General features: G+C 44.0%; 1 protein-coding gene across 1 annotated transcript; it reads left to right on the top strand.

The window, feature by feature from the left end:
* Positions 1-3,654: 3,654 nt before the first annotated feature.
* cckar (cholecystokinin A receptor) lies at positions 3,655-19,356 on the top strand. The gene is made up of 5 exons (XM_048538269.2): positions 3,655-4,098; positions 4,172-4,423; positions 14,254-14,515; positions 14,610-14,737; positions 18,234-19,356. Exons 1-5 carry the CDS (start codon positions 3,969-3,971, stop codon positions 18,731-18,733), a joined length of 1,272 nt encoding a protein of 423 aa, XP_048394226.1. The 5' UTR covers positions 3,655-3,968; the 3' UTR covers positions 18,734-19,356.
* Positions 19,357-19,792: the final 436 nt, after the last annotated feature.

The raw sequence follows: 19,792 nt of genomic DNA, 5'->3' as shown, positions 1-19,792 counted from the left end.
ATCAGTCCTTAGAGATTCTAAATAAAAAACGAAAGAACTACAGATGCTGTAAATCAGGAACAAAAACAAAGTTTCTGGAAAAGCTCAGCAGGTCTGGCAGCATCTGTGAAGGAGAAAAGAGTTAATGTTTCGGGTCCGGTGACCCTTCCTCAGAACATCAAGAGATTCTAAACTGTTCTCAAGCAGACACCATCATAGTAGGTGATGCCAATGGGCCTCCTCAGTAACAAGCCTTTCAAACACACATGCAAAAAAGTACACATTCCTCTCCTCTTTCAAAAACCCTCATCAAACCCATCCCCTTGAACAAACATCTGGCCGGCCTTCCTAATATCATCTTCTTTAGCTCAGTGTCCATTTGATTTTAGGATTCTGTTCCTATACATCATTTTGGCCTGCCCATCTGTATCTAAGATGCTATTTAAATGCATAAGGATGTACAAGATCATCAGAAACCTTGGAGATGTGATACTTTACTCCAGTTCTTCATGGAGCCAGGAAACCAGCAAGGAACCTGGTGAAGATAATAAAATGTGAGGCTGGATGAACACAGCAGGCCAAGCAGCATCTCAGGAGCACAAAAGCTGACGTTTCGGGCCGAGACCCTTCATCAGAGAGGGGGTTGGGGTGAGGTTTCTGGAATAAATAGGGAGAGAGGGGGAGGCGGACTGAAGATGGAGAGAAAAGAAGATAGGTGGAGAGGAGAGTATAGGTGGGGAGGTAGGGAGGGGATAGGTCAGTCCAAGGAAAACGGACAGGTCAAGGAGGTGGGATGAGGTTAGTAGGTAGGAGATGGAGGTGCGGCTTGGGGTGGGAGGAAGGGATGGGTGAGAGGAAGAACAGGTTAGGGAGGCAGAGACAGGCTGGACTGGTTTTGGGATGCATTAGGTGGAGATGAAGAGCTGGGCTGGTTGTGTGGTGCAGTGGGGGAAGGGGACGAACTGGGTTGGTTTTGGGATGCGGTGGGGGAAGGGGAGATTTTGAAGCTGGTGAAGTCCACATTGATACCATTGGGCTGCAGAGTTCCCAAGCAGAATATGAGTTGCTGTTCCTGCAACCTTCGGGTGGCATCATTGTGACACTGCAGAAGGCCCATGATGGACATGTCATCTAAAGAATGGGAGGGGGAGTGGAAATGGTTCGCGACTAGGAGGTGCAGTTGTTTATTGCGAACCGAGCAGAGGTGTTCTGCAAAGTGGTCCCCAAGCCTCCGCTTGGTTTCCCCAATGTAGAGGAAGCCACACCAGGTACAATGGATACAGTATACCACATTGGCAGATGTGCAGGTGAACCTCTGCTTAATATGGAAAGTCATCTTGGGGCCTGGGATAGGGGTGAGGCAGGAGGTATGGGGACAAGTGTTGCACTTCCTGCGGCTGCAGGGGAAGGTGCCGAGTGTGGTGGGGTTGGAGGGCAGTGTGGAGCGAACAAGGGAGTCACGGAGAGAGTGGTCTCTCTGGAAAGCAGACAAGGGTGGGGATGGAAAAATGTCTTGGGTGATGGGGTCAGATTGTAGATGGTGGAATTGTTGGAGGATGGTGCGTTGTATCCGGAGGTTGGTGGGGTGGTGTGTGAGAACGAGGGGAATCCTCTTTGGGCGGTTGTGGCAGGGGCGGGGTGTGAGGGATGTGTTGCGGGAAATGCGGGAGACGAGGTCAAGGGCGTTCTTGACCACTGTGGGAGGAAAGTTGCGGTCCTTGAAGAACTTGGACATCTGGGATGTGCGGGAGTGGAATGCCTCATCGTGGGAGCAGATGCGGCAGAGGCAGAGGAATTGGGAATAGGGGATGGAATTTTTGCAGGAGGGTGGGTGGGAGGAGGTGTATTCTAGGTAGCTGTGGGAGTCAATGGGCTTGAAATGGACATCAGTTTCATCAGATGGAGACTGAGAGGTCCAGGAAGGTGAGGGATGTGCTGGAGATGGCCCAGGTGATCTGAAGGTTGGGGTGGAAGGTGTTGGTGAAGTGGATGAACTGTTCGAGCTCCTCTGGGGAGCAAGAGGCGGCGCCGATACAGTCATCAATGTAACGGAGGAAGAGGTGGGGTTTGGGGCCTGTGTAGGTGCAGAAGAGGGACTGTTCCACGTAACCTACAAAGAGGTAGGCATAGCTGGGGCCCATGCAGGTGCCCATGGCCACCCCCTTTGTCTGTAGGAAGTGGGAGGAATCGAAAGAGAAGTTATTGAGGGTGAGGGCGTGTTTGGCTAGGTGGATGAGGATGTCGGTGGAGGCGGACTGGTCGGGCCTGTGGGACAGGAAGAAGCAGAGGGCCTTGAGGCCATCTGCATGCAGAATACAGGTGTATAGGGTCTGGACGTCCATGGTGAAAATGAGATGTTGGGGGCCATGGAATTGGAAGTTCTGGAGGAGGTGGAGGGCGTGGGTGGTGTCACGGACGTAGGTAGGGAGTTCCTGGACCAAAGGGGAGAAAATGGAGTCCAGATAGGTGGAGATGAGTTCGGTTGGGCAGGAGCAGGCTGAGACGATGGGTCGACCAGGGCAGGCAGGTTTGTGGATTTTGGGAAGGAGATAGAAACGGGCCGTGCGGGGTTGGGGAACAATGAGGTTGGAGGCTGTGGTTGGGAGGTCTCCTGAGGTGATGAGGTCATGAATGGTGTTGGAGATGATGGTTTGGTGCTTGGGTGTGGGGTCATGATCGAGGGGGCGGTAGGAGGTGGTGTCGGAGAGTTGGCATTTGGCCTCAGTGATGTAGAGGTCAGTGCGCCATACTACCACTGCGCCACCCTTGTCTGCGGGTTTGATGGTGAGGTTGGGGTTGGAGCGGAGGGAGCAGAGGGCTGCCCGTTCTGCGGGGGAGAGGTTGGAGTGGGTGAGAGGGGTGGAGAGGTTGAGGCGGTTCATGTCTCGACGGCAGTTGGAGTTGAAGAGTTCGAGGGAGGGTAGGAGGCCTGGGGGTGGTGTCCAGGAGGAGGAACCTGGTGAGTTTACTGTTCTCCTTACCCTTATTCCCTTCCCCCTCCCCCTTTCCTATCTTCTGCATGTAAATCAAAGTTTTCTTAACTACCATCAGTTCTGAGGAAGGGTCACTCCAGTGGAAACCTGAAAATTTCCTAGCAGGTGAGTTCCCCTCTTTGGGTAAGTTCTCTCAGAACTTTGCCCCTTTTTCGGTGCTAGATGGTGTTTAATATCACTTAGAGCTCATGGTGTGATCCACAATACAAATGTGGTCAGAAAGGGAAATCAACAAAACATGAAGGGACCAAAAATGGAAAGGGGGCGTCGTGGGGACTGCAGTCTGGGTCAATGGGCAAGGCTCAATCATTAACTGCTCCATTTATTTCAAAAATACACTTTATTATGAAAAGTATATATACATTCAATCAAGTCAGTTATGTACAGTAGCATATAAAGAAGTGTGAGTCTATCCAACAAACAAACCAAAGGTATCTCTGATTCGTGCGAGATTGCATTTATAGATAATTGAGGTACCGGGTCCTGATCAGGACTTGTTCTGCTCAGGATTACCAGACCAAAGCAACGAATCGACATTGCCCTGCACGGAGCTCCCTATGTTGGTCGGGCAGGGCGGGATGGGTCGTGCTGAGGACCTGGTTCGGGCTGTCACTGAGATCTCTGGTAGGTGCTTCACTCCTCCCACCGCTCCCACCGAGCTGGCCAGCTGACACGGAGCATATTTACAAACACCTCTCTGCGCCCTGGACACTAACCAGCAGCAGCCACTGACAGCAGCTTGAAGCTGAGATGTTCAGTTTGGTTCAGCTCTGAGAGGAGAGAAAATAACGAACACTAACTCTACAACGAAGACATTTAAAGTTTCGTTTGCAAGCTGTGAAGTATTTAAGTGATTTGACATCGGCGTCTTTGATCTATCAGAAATAAAGGCATTTCGTAGACTGAAGAGAATCTGACCAACTTCGGTTGTAATGGATCGATAGTGCTAGCAGCTGCATTCTTCAAAACAGTAGGAAGCAACGCAAGGATTTATAAATGGAGACGGTCCCTGATCTTCTTGTTAACCTCACTGCAATAGCAAATCCGCTCGGTGCAGCCAACACCAAAAGTAAGACGGAGAGCTGCAGGAATGAGAGCTGTGAGCAGTTCTTCCGGCCACCCAGAGGTACCTAACAGCGATCACAAAGACAGAAAGCACATCCTTCGGGCTAACCCTGTCTCCTCTGTTTCTCTTCCAGATCTGGACCAAACGGTGCGGATTTTCCTGTACTGTCTGTTTTTTATCATGAGTGTGCTTGGCAATGTTCTGATCATCACTGTCCTCCTGCGGAACAAGCGACTGCGGACTGTTACCAACTCGTTCCTGCTCTCGCTGGCCACCAGTGACCTGATGCTGTGCCTCTTCTGCATGCCCTTCACCCTCATCCCAAACCTGCTGAAGGATTTCATTTTCGGAAGCGCTGTTTGCAAAGCTGTCTCTTACTTCATGGGTAAAGCACGATCCCCGCGGATGTGAGAACTGGCGTACAGAGAGACGCGAGCTAAATAGCTGGCGAGGGAGAAAGCTCGCTCTCCACTCACCTTACATTTCACGGGGAATGGTGTAGATTGGTAGAAATTTCGAAATAATTGCAGAGTTTAAAACAGTAATCCCAGTGGAACTCACTAAAACCGAATGGTATTTAGGGATTGAGCAGGATTTTAGAACCGTCATTTAAGTGTCGTTATATTAACACGCCTAAGGCTTTTAATGTGTCTCTCCCCACTTGTACATACGAATAACGTGACTCTATAGACTTCTGGAAAAGTTGTCGAAATGTCAGTATCTACAACTGAAGGTGCAACAGCAGGAAGACAGTTCTATTAACAGCATCCACATATTATATTGCTCGGCGGTTAATGCTTAAATCACGTTCATTGTAACCTGCATTTAATACTGTTTCTACTGTCATTGTTTCATGGCTAGAGTCACCAGCAGGAACAGCATTTATTGCTCGTCCCAGATTGCCTTTGAGAAGGAAGGTGGTGGTGAGTTGCTGCAGTGAGCAGTTGCAGTCCGTGTCTGGTCTGTGCACAGCAGTGAGAGCGGTTAGGGGGAGTTGCAGGAATTTAACCCAGTGACAGCGAACGAACAGCAGTGCATTTCCAAGCCAGGATGGTGTGCAACTTGGAGGGGAACTTGCAAGTGGTGGCGCTCCCAGGCATCTGCTGCACTTGTTCTCGACACAGCAGCGGTGATGTGGAAGGTGCCGTTGAAGGAATCTATCCTGGGCATGTCTTTTATTATGGTACACACTGCACTTGTGAGGAAGAGGTGATGGATGGGCGACCAATCAAGAAGACTTCCATGTCTTAAAGTGCTCTGTCGCTGAAACTGCACTCGTCCAGGTAAGTGACCATAAGGCATGGAGGCAGAAGTAGGCCATTCTGCCCATCAATTCTGCTGTGCCATTCAATGATGTCATGGCTGATCTGATAGACTTTAACTCCACTTACATGGCTTTATCTCATAGTCCTGGATTTCCCTACTGATTAAAAACCTGTTTATAAAAAAAAGAACTACCAATGCGGGAAATCTGAAACTCAGGCAGAAATTGCTGGAGAGGCTCAGCACGTCTGGCAGCATCTGGAGCTTGCAGCTTCCAGATAAGTTCTGAAGGATGGTCACTGGACCAGAAATGTTAACTCTGCTTTTTCTCCACTGCTGAGTTGTTCCAGTAATTTCTATTTATTAACTCATTAAAAATCTGTCATGTCAGCTTTGAATGTACTTAATGACCTGGCCTCTACAAGCCTTCTGCTGTAAAAAAAAATCCACACATTCGCTAACATCTGAGAAAATAAATTCTTCAAAGATCAACCCCTTATTCTGATGCAATGCTGTCTGGCCCCACTCTTCCCTCAAATGGGGAAACAACCTTTCCACATCTACCTTCCCAATTCACCAAAGAATCTTGTGTGTTTCAAATAAGGTTGCTGCTCATTTTTCTAAATTCCAAACAGTACAAACCCAATGCAATAAACTTTTCCCTTTGAAATATCTGCCTGCTTATTAACCACTGAACTTTGGCACAAACTTCTCATGATTAATGCACCAAAACCACCAAATCCCTCAGTGCTCCAGATTCCTCTATTCTTCATGCCAAAGTGCAAAACTTCAATTTTCCCCATATTACTTTCCATCTGTCAAGTTTGTTTTATACATTTCCTACAGTGTGGAAACAGGCCTTTTGGCCCAAGAAGTCCACACCGACCCTTGGGGCATCCCACCCAGACCCATTCCCCTATAACCCAACACCCCTGAACATTGCAGGCAATTTAGCATGGCTAGTCCACCAAACCTGCACATTTTTGGACTGTGGGAGGAAACTAGAGCACCCAGAGGAAACCCACACAGACACGGGGAGAATGTGCAAACTCCACACAGACAGTCACCCGAGGGTGGAATCAAACCATGGCCCCTGGCACTGTGAGGCTGCAGTGCTAACCACTGAGCCACTGAGCTGCCCTTTTTTTTAAGCTTTTGCCCACTTGCTGAACCTGTCTGTATCCCTCTACAGACTCTTTGTGTCATCCTCACCAATTCCCTTCCCACCTATTCCTGTGTGCCATCTGCAAACTTAGATATTTTGTGTTTACTTTGCTAATGCAAGTTGTCAAAATACAGTGGAAGTAAATGTGGCCTTAGCATCAATCAATGTGGCGCTCCACTAGTTACATTAGTTACAGATGGCTATCCTGTAAATGTCTCCTTATTCCAGCGCTTTATCTTCTATTAGTTAACCAGTCCTCTATCCATGTTAATGTACTAATTCCAACACCATGGGCTCTTATGAAGAATCTCAACATGTGGTCCCTTATCCAGAGCCACTGTTTCTCCTTTATCTGCACTTTGTTTCCTCCTCAAAGAATTCTAATAAATTCATCAGGCATGATTTCCCCTTCATTGAAGCCGTTGCTGACTCCATTTAATCATATTATGTATTTCTAAATGTTCTGCTATTACATCCTTTCTAATAGATTCTAACCTTTTCACAATAGCAGATTTCAAGCTAACTGGCTTATAGTTGCCTTTTTTAAAAATCTTTCCATTTTTAACTGAGGGTGTTACATTGGCAGTGTTACAATACTCTGTGACTATCCCAGAATCTACCAGTGCATTCATTATCTCTGCAACTATTTCCTTTAATATCCATGGATGCATTCCATCAGGTCTAGGTCACTTATTGGTCGTTAGCCCCATTATTTTCTCAAGGACTTTTTCTCTAGTGATAATTATTATATTTATTTTCTCTCCTTCTTTTGCCCCTTGATTATTTTGTAATTTTAGAATGCTATTAATGTCTTCAACTGTGAAGACTGATGCAAAGTATATGTTTAAATCCTCTGCTATTTTTTAATTCCCTATTATCATTTCCCCAGCTGTTCTCTCTAAGGGGCTTATGTTACATTTGGCCTCCCTCCTCCTTTTTATACATGCATTGCAGCTCTTACCGCCCATCTTGATATTAATTACAAGTTTATCCTCAATGTTTATATTCTCCCTCTTCATAACTTTTTGTTATCTTTTGTTGGTCTTTAAAATTTAGCCTGTTCCCTTTCTTATCAATAATCTTTTCCACACTGTATGTTTCTGTTATATGTTTTGTAGAGGATCTTTTACATTGACATAATTTATTAAACCAACCTCATTGCACATCACCAAGTGCTCAGCATACTATCACACTCCCGACTTGTGCTTTGTCAATGGTGGACTGGCTTTGTGGAGTCAGTAGGTGAGTTTCTCAATGCATGATTCCTAGCCTCTGACTTGCTCTTGTTATCACAATATTTATATGGCTGGTTCAGTTCAGTTTCTAGTCATAATAAGATTTGGGATGTTCATATTGGAGGAATCAGCAATATCAAGGAGATATAATAGGATTTTATGCTTTGGAAACAAACATTGGCTGGCACCTGTGTGGCATATTCCTTGGCACTTATCTACTTCAGTCCGAACGTAATCTAGGTCTTGCGGTATGAGGGCATTGACTGCTTCAGTCTCTGAGGAGTTGCAAATAATAATGAAAATTGTGTAGGCATCAGCAAATTTCCCCACTCCTGACCTTATAATGGGGGAAGGTTATTGATGGAGCAGCTGAAGACGTTTGGGCCTAGGATACTACTCTGAAAACTCCCACAGAAGTGTCCTGGAACTGAGATGATTGATGTTCACCAATCACACCCATTCACTTTGAGTTGGGTATGACTTCAATCACTGGAGAATTTTCTGCCCTTACCCACTGGGTCCAATTTTGACAGATTCTTTGCTGCCATACTGAGTCAAACTCTGCCTTTTTGTCCAGGGCAGTCACTCTCATCTCACCTCTGGAGTTCAGTTTTTTTACCAATATTTGAACCAAGATTATAATGAGTCAGGTCAGCCTGGTAGAACCAAAACTGAGCATTAGTGAGGACATTGTTGTTTCAGAACTGCTGCTCGATAGCAGTGTTGATGACCTTTTACATCATTTTAATGATTAAGAATAGACTGATGGGGCAATAATTGGTTGATTAGGATTTGTCCTTTTTTGAGGCCCTGAACAATTTTCCACATTGTTGCACATATGCCCATGTTGCAGTTGAGCTGGAATTATTTGGCTAGAACACAGATTGTTTCAGAGCTCAGGTCTTCTGAATGGTGCCAACCTCCACAGCCTTTGCAGTTTTTAGTGTCTTCAGTGATTATTTACTATTATATGGATTGAATCAAATTGTCTGAAGATTGTCATTTATGGTAATATGGATCTTGAGAGGAAGCTGAGGGTAAATCATCCACTTGGTATCTCTGACTGACAACGGTCACAAATAGCTCAACTTTGCGTTTTGCACTGACTGTGCAGCTTCTTTCTACTTCTCCTCCGCCTTGTAGTTGTTTAATTGTGCACCAACATTCATGACTGGAAGTTGCAGGACCACAGTATTTGTTAGAACATAGAACTAGAACATTATAGCACAGTACAGGCCCTTCAGCCCTCGATGTGGCGCCGACCTGTGAAACCAATCTGAAACCATCTAACCTACACTATTTCATTATCATCCATATGTTTATCCAATGACCATTTATATGCCCTTAAAGTTGTCAAGTCTACTACTGTTGCAGGCAGGGCATTCCATGCCCTTACTACTCTGAGAAGAACCTACCTATGACATCTGTCCTATATCAATCACCCTTCAATTTAAACCTATGTCCCCTCGTGCTAGCCATCACCATACAAGGAAAAAGGCTCTCACTGTCCATCCTATCTAATTCTCTGATCATCTTGTATGTCTCAATTAAATCACCTCTTAACCATCTTCTCTCTAATGAAAACAGCCTCAAGTTCCTCAGCCTTTCCTCATAAGACCTTCCCTCCATACCAGGCAACATCCTGGTAAATCTCCAATGCTTCCACATTCTTCCTATAATGCGGCGACCAAAACTGTACGCAATACTCCAAGTGCGGCCGCTCCAGAGTTTTGTACAGCTGCAACATGACCTCATGGCTCCAAAACTCAATCCCTCTACCAATAAAACGTAACACACAATAAGCCTTCCTAACAATCCTATCATCCTGGGCGGCAACTTTCAGGGATCTATGCACATGGACACCAAGATCCCTCTGCTCGTCCACACTACCAAGAATCTTACCATTAGCCCAGTACTCTGTATTCCTGTTATTCCTTCCAAAGTGAATCACCTCACACTTTTCCACATTAAACTTCATTTGCCACCTCTCAGCCCAGCTCTGCAGCTTATCTATGTCCCTCTGTAACCTGCAACATTCTTCTGCACTCTCTACAACTCCACCAACTTTAGTGTCATCCGCAAATTTACTAACCCAGCCTCCTACGCCCTCATCCAGGTCATTTATGAAAATAACAAACAGCAGTGGCCCCACAACAGATCCTTGCAGTACCCCACTAGTAACTGAACTCCAGGATAAACATTTACCATCAACCACTACCCTCTGTCTTCTTCCAGCCAGCCAATTTCTGAGCCAAACCACTAAATCACCCTCAATTCCATGCCTCCGAATTTTCTGCAATAGCCTACCATGGGGAACCGTATCAAACACTTCACTGAAATCCATATACACCACATCAACTGCTTTACCCTCATTCACCTGTTTGGTCGCCTTCTCAAAGAACTCAATAAGGTTTGTGAGGCACAACCTACCCTTCACAAAACCGCGTTGACTATGCCTAATCAAATTATTCCTTTCTAGATGATTATAAATCCTCTCTCTCATAATTTTTTCCAACACTTTACCCACCAAAGTAACACTCACTGGTCTGTAATTACCAGCGTTGTCTCTACTCCCCTTCTTGAACAAGGGGATAAAATTTGCTATCCTCCAGCACTATTCCTGTAGACAATGTTGACATAAAGATCAAAGCCAAAGGCTCTGCAATTTCCTCCCTAGCTTCCCAGAGAATCCTAGGATAGATCCCATCTGGCCCAGGGGACTTATCTATTTTCACATTTTCCAGAATTGCTAACAGCTCCTCCTTATAAACTTCAATCCCGTCTAGTCTAATAGCCTGTATCTCAGTATTCTCCTCAACAACATTGTCTTTTTCCTGTGTGAATACTGATGAAAAATGTTCATTTCAATGAATTAAATTTTCTGATTGAAAACCTGCAGCATTACTACCTTATTGAAGGCCTCTTTTGGTTTGAATGTTATTTCTTGCATTTACATATTTGCAGATCTCAGATTAATCATCCCGTAATCTGCAGAAATGTAGTTAAAAGTTTACAAACTAGCTAACCTGCTATTGCCATCAATTTAACTGTATCAATACTTTTCTAATATATTGTGAACAAACATGCACAACAGAGAGTGCTCTTTGTGTAATAACTTTGATTATCACAAATTAGGATACTGTAGCTTCATTTTAATCTGTTACATCATATTATACTAGCACTGTTCTATGTTCTATGTACTAACAATAGCGTTGATGAATATCTATGATCGTCATAAAAATAACTTCATTTATCATTTCATTCATATCTGGCTTTTAACTGTTTACTTTAAATGTTCCCTAGTCTCCATGCTCTGATCTTCCTGATTTTCCCAGAAATTGCTAATGTTTAAACATAAATTCTAGTTCATAGCGAGCGGCATTAAACTGGACTATTTGCTTAAATTAATTCTGTGATTTTTAGGCAGAGATGGATGTTAGGGTTTGAGTGGAGGACCATTGTCACTAAAAACAAAGTATAGTATTTTGGAATTCAAACTAAAAGGGGATAGAGTTATGGTGGGCAAGTTTTTTGGCTGAATGATCCTTGTGTCTATTCTTAACTAATTATGGCCTGTTTGGAGATCCCGAAATATGGTAACATGTCTCCTTCAGAATATTTTGAATTCATTAATTTGAGGTGTGATTTTTCATGTATCTTTTATACCTCTATTATTTTTCTAAGAAATATTAAAATTAGAAAATTGATTTCAGAATGCTTGGGATAGTTTTCAAGGTAGTGTATTGATGGAGGCAAAACCTGTGTGATCACTCAAGGAAATGTCTGAATGCTGTTTTTTGTGTGTTATGGAGGATGAACTAGATTGCCCCAATGCTTCCTTATTGTACATATATCTGTGATTTGTTAATTCTGTTCTAAACCCAAAAAAGGTAACTATGGCACTATTTTAATGCATATTATTTTAGGAACCTATAGTTGAGCTGCTGAGGACAGGTACACTCAACTTAACCCCTAGATTCAAATAGTAGCTTTAAAGGGATGATATAAATATGATGTTTCTTACTTCACTGCAAGTATGGATTTTTATTGAGGCAGATTATTGTTGATAGACATCATGTTAGTAAGCGTCAAAAAACTGAGAACTAGTAAAATGCAGAGGAGGGACACTGATCAGCCCGTCAATCCCACAGAATCCAGAGGCTGTGAAATGACCAGTAATTGACCTCTGAAGTGCAAAAGTCCTTTGCTGACAGTGGTCTAGCTCATTAATAAAATACATACTATTAACACTGAAATTAAGAGTTAAACATTAAAAAGTTGTTCAAATATGCTTCCAAGGTTCTTTGCAAAATAAACTACAAACTAACATTTTCCACAGATAATGGTAGTAACAGGACAAAGGATGAAGAATTTCAAATTTTAACTTCTGTTCACAAAACAGGTGTAATAATAAACCTAAAAATACTGCCAGTCAGTGCAAGAAGCCAGAAATAGAGATGGCAGATATTTTAGAGATATCACAGAGATAAGGAGGATGGATGGTTTGGAAAACAAGGAGAACTTTTTAAAGATGATAAAATGTGAGGCTGGATGAACACAGGAGGCCAAGCAGCATCTCAGGAGCACAAAAGCTGACGTTTCGGGCCTAGACCCTCTCTCTGATGAAGGGTCTAGGCCCGAAACGTCAGCTTTTGTGCTCCTGAGATGCTGCTTGGCCTGCTGTGTTCATCCAGCCTCACATTTTATCATCTTGGAATTCTCCAGCATCTGCAGTTCCCATTATCTCTGAACTTTTTAAAGAGTTAAGATGCTTTTTTAATGGGGAGTTTGTGTGGTTTCTGTAAGCACATGGGTGATAAATAAACAGGATTTAGTGTGAGTTGGTGTGTGGGCAGCTATAATTTGAGTGAATTGAAGATTAAAGACCATAGAACGTTAGAATTGGTTGGAATAGTCAAGTCCATGTGTAACTTAGGAATGCATGAGGGTTTCAGCAGTGATTGAATAGAGGGTGAAAAAGACTCAGAAGAAACTGTCACTCCATTGGAAGTAACTGATCTTAGTGATGATATTGATACATATTTGGAAACTTATGTCAGAGTAAAATGTAACATCAATATTGTAAATACCTTATTTCAATTTCAGACAGTTCTCAAGAAGATGGATGGAGTTGTTGGCTAGGAAAATGTTTGTGGTGAGAATGGAAGACAATGGTTTTGGCTTTCTGGCTGTTTAGTGGAAGTTTCTGCTCACTCAGTTCTGAATGTTGGAAAAGCAAGTGAATAGCAAAGAAACAGTGGAGAAGTCTGGAGAATCAGTGGTGAGATAGGAGTGGATCTGCTCCACATACATGCACAAAGAGAAGTGTTTTTAGATGGTCTGCCTAAGAAACAGCTGCAGATGTAAGAAAGGTCAGTGCTCAGCATTGATCTTTGGGGGATGCCTGAGGTTGGTAAATAACAGTCTTGGAACATTCAGAAAACCATTTCAGTTGCTACCAATCTTTACAATTTAAATGGAATATTCACCTTACGACAACACTTAGATATTTTTTCCAGAATACTTAAATCCTGGAATGCTGGCAAATGGGAATAGATTAATGTAGAATATCTGGTCGCCCTGGATGAGTTGGATCGAAGGGTCTGTTTGCATGTTGTACATCACTATGACTCTACTACATGGGGTTAGCAGAGGCAAATGGCTGAAACCAAACTTCTTCAAAAAATGACAAATTCTCCAATGGGAGGCAGATGGCGTGGAACGAAGCCAAATTGTCAAATGTGGTGAATAGAACACCAAGGCTGCTTTTCTCCCTCTCCATGTCTAAAGGCAACATCGCTTCTAAGGATTTTCCATTTATCCATATGCATCACTCTATACTGTAATAAATAGTCATTACCACTGAAGTTGCAGTCCCAAAGATTAGCAAAATGATAACCAGTTATAAATGAACTCAATAACCAGACTCCCTCCACCACCAACACTCAGTAACATCAGTGTGCACCATCTACAAGATGCACTGCAGAAATTTACCAAAGATCCTCTGACAGCATCTTCCAAACCCATGACCACTTCCAACTAGAAGGACAAGGGCAGTAGATATATGGGAAAACCATCATCTCCAAGTTTCCCTCCAAGTCACTTACTATCTTTGACTTGAAATGTATTGCCGTTCCTTCACTGTAGCTGAGCCAAAATCCTGAAACTCCCTCCCTAACAGCATTATGAGTCAAACCACATGAGGAGGACTGCAGTGATTCAAGAAGGCAACTCACCATCACCTTCTCAAGTGCAACTAGGGATGGACAATAAATGCTGGCCAACCAGCGACACCCACATCCAACTAATGAATTGAAAAAAGTGTTTTCTGAGTTTCTTTTGCGATTGAAGTTAATTGTTAAAGTGAAAATCACATCTGTTTGTGAATTGCTGCGTGTTCAACTTTAAACGTGTACTCTCAGTTTGGTAATATTGCAACATGAATTTGGAGGCGGAAGGTCAAAATAGTACAGATGGCTCTCGAGTGTAGATCATGTACCGGAAACTAAATCCTTTTTGTTCTCACTTTTAACGTGTTGTGGTTGTTTTTAGGTATCTCTGTTAGTGTTTCCACCTTCAGTTTGGTAGCCATTTCTTTGGAGAGATACAGTGCTATCTGTAAACCGCTGAAGTCCAGGGTCTGGCAAACGAAGTCTCATGCCTTCAAAGTGATCGCTGCCACTTGGCTGCTCTCCATTATTATCATGTTGCCGTATCCCATTTACAACACTCTGGTACCATTCACCAGGGTCAACAACAGCACAGGCAACATGTGCCGTCTCCTCTGGCCAAATGACATGACACAACAGTCCTGGTAATCACCACTTCATGACATCTCAGTTTCGAAATGCACCACTTCAAAGCTGTGCACCAGATTCCACTTTGTCTCATTGTTGTTTCAACTTTAGGTATATTTTCCTGTTGCTGATTCTGTTTCTGGTCCCTGGAATAGTGATGATGGTAGCTTACGGACTGATTTCTCGCGAATTATACAGTGGGATTTGGTTCGAAATGAATCGGAGAAAGAGGAACCAAGGTAATTGAACATTTGGAACCTGGAAGGCAATGCAATAATCAGTGTTTTTTTTTGTCATTCAACTGTTCTACCAAGCTTTCGGAGTAAGCATTTGGTGTTGGTTAGACAGTCCCTAATATATGATTTATTCAAAAAATAGAATTTATACCACTGTCAGTGAACTGTTCTGTTATAGTATTAATTGTGCTTTCTTTCATTTCATTTTGTAATTGGTTGCCTATTCTCCGTACTGTACAAGAAATTATGTTTTATATTATTTCATTGCTGCAAAAAGCTGAAAATCAGGGATCACAAACATTTGTGGAAAAAGATACCCTTTCTGGTGTCAGTGTGTTCTCATGTTAACAATGTAAAGAAACATAACTAAGACATGAACTAGTGTAGTTCACTCCTAGTTTGTTCAGAAACTTTTTTCAATGCAATTCAACAGGTAATTAATATGACAACTAAGAATGTGAGAGTCTGTAATCTAAGGCTGGTCTGCAGTTGTATTTGGGCGCAGCTGGCTAGCTCAGAATTTAAGGCAGAGTAGCAGCGTAGAGTCGGTCCTGACCAACTTCAAAAATCAAAGGACAAGACAGATTGGTGACTACTCGCAGAAACAAATCCAGGTTCTCAGAAAGACAGTCAGAAAAAGGGAAATGGGGATCAGAAAGTAGGGCAAGTGGCAGAGGGGCCTTAGCGAATCAGTTTGGCAGAGTATTTGAGTAATGAGAGACAGGCGAGGTAAGTTCGGGAAGAGACTTCTTGGAGTATAAACTGCAATGTCAGGACTTTGAGAGTAAAAGGTAGTGTCAGGCACAGTACAGGGAAAATGCTGGAAACTGGCAGGGAGGCTGAGGGACAGTTGAAAGATATTAAGATAGAATATGAGATGGTTCGGAATGGGTCACATGAAAAACCTGAGTACAGGCCGTGAGGGGAAGGGATCTGTGACCTGACCTGAGCAGTATCCAGGGTCAGGGATAAGCCTTGTCTTATGGCACCAGGGGCTGTCCGAGTAGACTGTCTGAGGGGAAATGGAGCCAAATGTTGACTGGCTCCCGAACCACCAGGACCGTGATGTTGATGTGTCCTCTGTGACAGCGAACATGTGGCATAACTCAGGAGGTGCTGGCCCTGCAGTATTACAAAGTGATTATGTGGTTTCTCACAGGAACTTGCAGGTCCAGGGATTGCTGGCCAGCGTACTGAAACTGAAGCATCACGGGGAATGCCTCTGTTCACTTTGATTGTTACGGGGTAGATTGGGAGGGGGAATTCTTAATTGTGATAGGTTTGAGATAAAGAAACTGGTTTTGGTCTCCCTAGATGGGAAATTATGCAACATACAATTCTAAAAGGGAGTGCAGAACAGAGGGATCTGTGTGTATATGCATGCTAAATTGTTCATAGCGTGCAGGGATGAGACAACCTAGGTGAATTAGCCATGAGAAGTACAGGGTTACAGAGATGGAACAGTGCTTGGGTCTGGGTGTTATGCTCTTCAGAGGGTCAGTGCAGACTCAATGGGCTGAAAGGCTTCTTTCTACTCTGTATGGAGTCTATAACTGTTACAATGAAGGACAGCCATTCAGAAGAGGCCCCTGAAATTCCTTTGGGATTCCTCCATTAGTATGCTGCCTCTTCTGAGGCTGAATCTGGAAATGGGACTCTGTGCGCTCAGGATCAGGCTAGACCCAGTGAAATTCATTTATTTCAATGTGGATTCTGGGCCAGGAAGTGACTTATGTTTTCAACAGCTACCCACCACCACCTCCTCCTTTAGATGGAGACTGACATCAGCTGCAATTATGGAGCTGAGGAGCCACCCCCCCATAGGTCCCATGGGAAATGGGTTCCACAGGTGCACTCACAGAAAGATCTGTGTCGGCCATTTCTATGGTATCAAAGGGTCCTGGAAAACTCAATAGGAGCACTGGGAGGTGATTGTATCAGGATCACCATCCACAGATGTTTCCATGTTGGGATATCTGGTGCTTCTTTTAGTAGATTTGGGAAATCTTGGGTCACTTTGTTCGAGGAAACTGGAATTGATACGGTGGCCTTTCCAAAACTATACCAGGAACCAGCCAGACCACAGATGGAATATTATGAATAGTTTTGGTTCCTTGTCTAAGGAAAGATATACCGGCATTGGAGACAGTCCAGACAGGGTTCACTAGGTTCAGTCACTATCTATAGGGATTTTCTTATGAGGAAAGGTTGGGCATTTACTCATTGCAGTGTAGATGAATGAGAGGAGAACTGCTTGAAACATACAAGACTCCTAGGGGACTTGTCAGGGTAGAAGTGGAAATGTTGTTTCCCCTTATGGGACATCCATGACCAGAGCGCATCATTTCAAAGCAAGCAGTTTCCCAGTTAGGAAAGAGATCAGAAGGAATTTCTTCTCTCAGAGGGTAGTGAATCTGTGGGAATTATTTACTACCAAGGGCTGTCTAGGCTGGATCCTTAAGTATATTCAAGGCCAAGATAGACAGATTTTTGAAACAGGAAGGGAATCTAGGATTATGGCAAAAAGACAGGAAAGTGGAGTTGAAGTTTATCAGATCAGCCATGAATGGCACAGCAGTCTTGATGGGCTGTATGGTCTGTTTCAGTTCATACGTATTATGGTCTTATCATCATGTGTGATCTTGTTTCTGTTTGCTTGTATACAGTTTGGTTTTTACTTCATTATTCAGGATGTTGATATAGGTAGTTGAGCCAGTATTTGTCATCCATCCTGAATTGCCCTGGTGGTAAACTGTGTCTTTGACCTGCTGCAGTCTCTTGTACAGTGCTACTGGGGGAAGGGGGAGGTGATAGTGGGGGCAGGGGGAGTTACAGGATTTGACCCAGCCATATTGAAGCAATTTGAAAATGAAGGCCTTCCACTGGCTTCATGACATGAAAAGGAATAAATGAACATTAAAAAGAACATGGTTAAAAAAAGTTAAGACGGTCTTTAATAGTCCATGACTAAATATTGACTGGTGATCTTCTTCATTTCTAATATTAAAAAGCAGAGGTTTCCAGATACTGAAGCAATTGATCCTTGACATTGATGCAAGATGTATCTCAATCTCAAATAAAACAGCCCAGTAAAGAAACTCAGTAAGCTGATCAGAATGACAAAGACATCATTGGGTAATACTAATCACACCAACAAAACTGAGAGCCTAGAGGTGAGCCCTGCTCCTGGCAGCACTGCCCACTGTCAGTCCTGGCATATACCTTTGAGGAACATCTGACCCCTTTTTTTCGACATCTTTTTCTGATCAGATCAGGTACAACCTGTTTGGAAGATTTTTTTCTCCCCTGCCAAAGTGGTGAGGGCCACAGAACAGGGAAGGAGTAGGAGTTGGGGATTACAGGTTACACCTGTTTGAGAGAGTTGTGAGGTGGTTGTGGCGGGGGGGGGGGGGGGGGGGGGTGTGTTGGCGAGCGGTGGTATCCTGCAGGCCGCATCCTATTTATTCTCATTGCTTCTGTTTGGCTGCTTTGTTTTCAGTGAGAAGGCTCAGTGACAGAAAGTATGAAGATGGGGATGGATGCTACATACAGAGCATCAAACGGAAAAGGACCATTGAGATGCAGAGATTGTCAAGCAGCGACTGTGCAAAACCCGTCAGGCCAAGGAGCAACAGCTCATCTGCTAATTTATTGGCGAAGAAACGAGTCATTCGGATGCTGATTGTGATCGTGATCATGTTTTTTATCTGTTGGACGCCTATTTTCTGTGTCAATGCTTGGCGAGCGTTTGATAAAATCTCGGCGGACAGGCTGCTGTCCGGGACCCCGATTTCATTCATCCACTTGCTGTCCTACACATCGGCCTGTGTCAACCCCATCATTTACTGCTTCATGAACAAACGCTTCCGCATGGCCGCCCTCGCCACTTGCTGCTTTCGGGCCAACGCGCCGCCTGCAAACAGAGAGACTGAGGAAGACAGGCACACCACCACTGGCTCCGTCTCCAGGTGCACCTACACCAGTGTCACTGTGTCCTGAGCGGAGCACCCACACCCAGCACCCTGCCCTGCCGCCCCTTTATAGCGATCTGAGACTGGGAAGCGACTTTTGGTCGTCAGAGAGACTTGGTGCTGTCTTGCCCATTCATTTCTCATTCAATAATCAATAAAGGACGTACAAGGATCGCTTCAAGAGTGACAAAAATGATAGGGCCATAACCTAAAGAGGAGGCTCTTTGACAGAGGAGAAAAAATCATCTCTCTGATCAAAGCTCATGGAAATTTTCACTATTTGGATCATTCCCCAAACAATGATGATCCTGAGAATCAACATGCAGTTTATCGTGGGGGTGGGGCCGGAGATAAGCAGCGTTGCAAGAGGCTATGGCTTCCACCCCCCCCTAGTGGCGACTTGCTCAGAGCCTCCAGTGCCCAGCTCTGAGCTAGTGCTCCTGCGCGTCAACATTACAGGCCCTGCCACTGGTGTACACCGAAACCAATCTCCCAACCGAAAACCTGCTGCCAGGCTGTTAGAAATAGCTGTACAGCTTACACGGCATGTCCTTGACAGGGCTGATAGCTTTGATTTCTGTGTAATGAAACATTTGCAAGTCGGTGAGATCCGTGCAGCTGTTTAATCGAAATTCTGTTCAAGAAGTGGCGTGAGGTGTTTTTTTTTGTTAATCCCTTTAATAAATTGAAAAATAATTTCAGATCTAGAGGACCTTTTTGTTTTTTCCCCTCCCCCCTTCTCCCTCCCTCCCCCCCCCCCCCCCTATTACACTCCCACCATCACTCTCAGACACTGCTGACTCTAGTAACTTGTAGTTCTCACAGACTGGTCAAATATACAGTCCAGTTTCATCCAGATCTGACATCCACACGTGTTTATACATTCAGCAATAAAAGTTGCTAAAGTAAATTCTAGTAACTATAGCAGATTTTCTAGCTGAACTTTAGACAATGCCATTGGAACAGAACATAATATTCAAAAAGTGGCCGAATCAATGTCCTTTACAGCTGCAATATGACTCCTGACTCCTATATTCAATGCACTGACCAATAAAGACAAGCATGCCAAACACCCCCTTCACCACCT

The sequence above is a fragment of the Stegostoma tigrinum genome, chromosome 1 (assembly GCF_030684315.1).
Source record: "Stegostoma tigrinum isolate sSteTig4 chromosome 1, sSteTig4.hap1, whole genome shotgun sequence".
Lineage (NCBI taxonomy): Eukaryota > Metazoa > Chordata > Chondrichthyes > Orectolobiformes > Stegostomatidae > Stegostoma > Stegostoma tigrinum.
Note: the sequence above shows the minus strand (reverse complement) of the source record. Positions and strands in the feature narration are given on the sequence as shown.

Bases quoted from the DNA above. Each gene is read 5' to 3' on its own strand.
- cckar (XM_048538269.2), top strand. From the start codon at position 3,969: ATGGAGACGGTCCCTGATCTTCTTGTTAACCTCACTGCAATAGCAAAT. The intron at 4,424-14,253 runs GTAAAGCACGAT...GGTTGTTTTTAG, and splicing joins AGCTGTCTCTTACTTCATGG to GTATCTCTGTTAGTGTTTCC. The intron at 14,516-14,609 runs GTAATCACCACT...TTTCAACTTTAG, and splicing joins GACATGACACAACAGTCCTG to GTATATTTTCCTGTTGCTGA.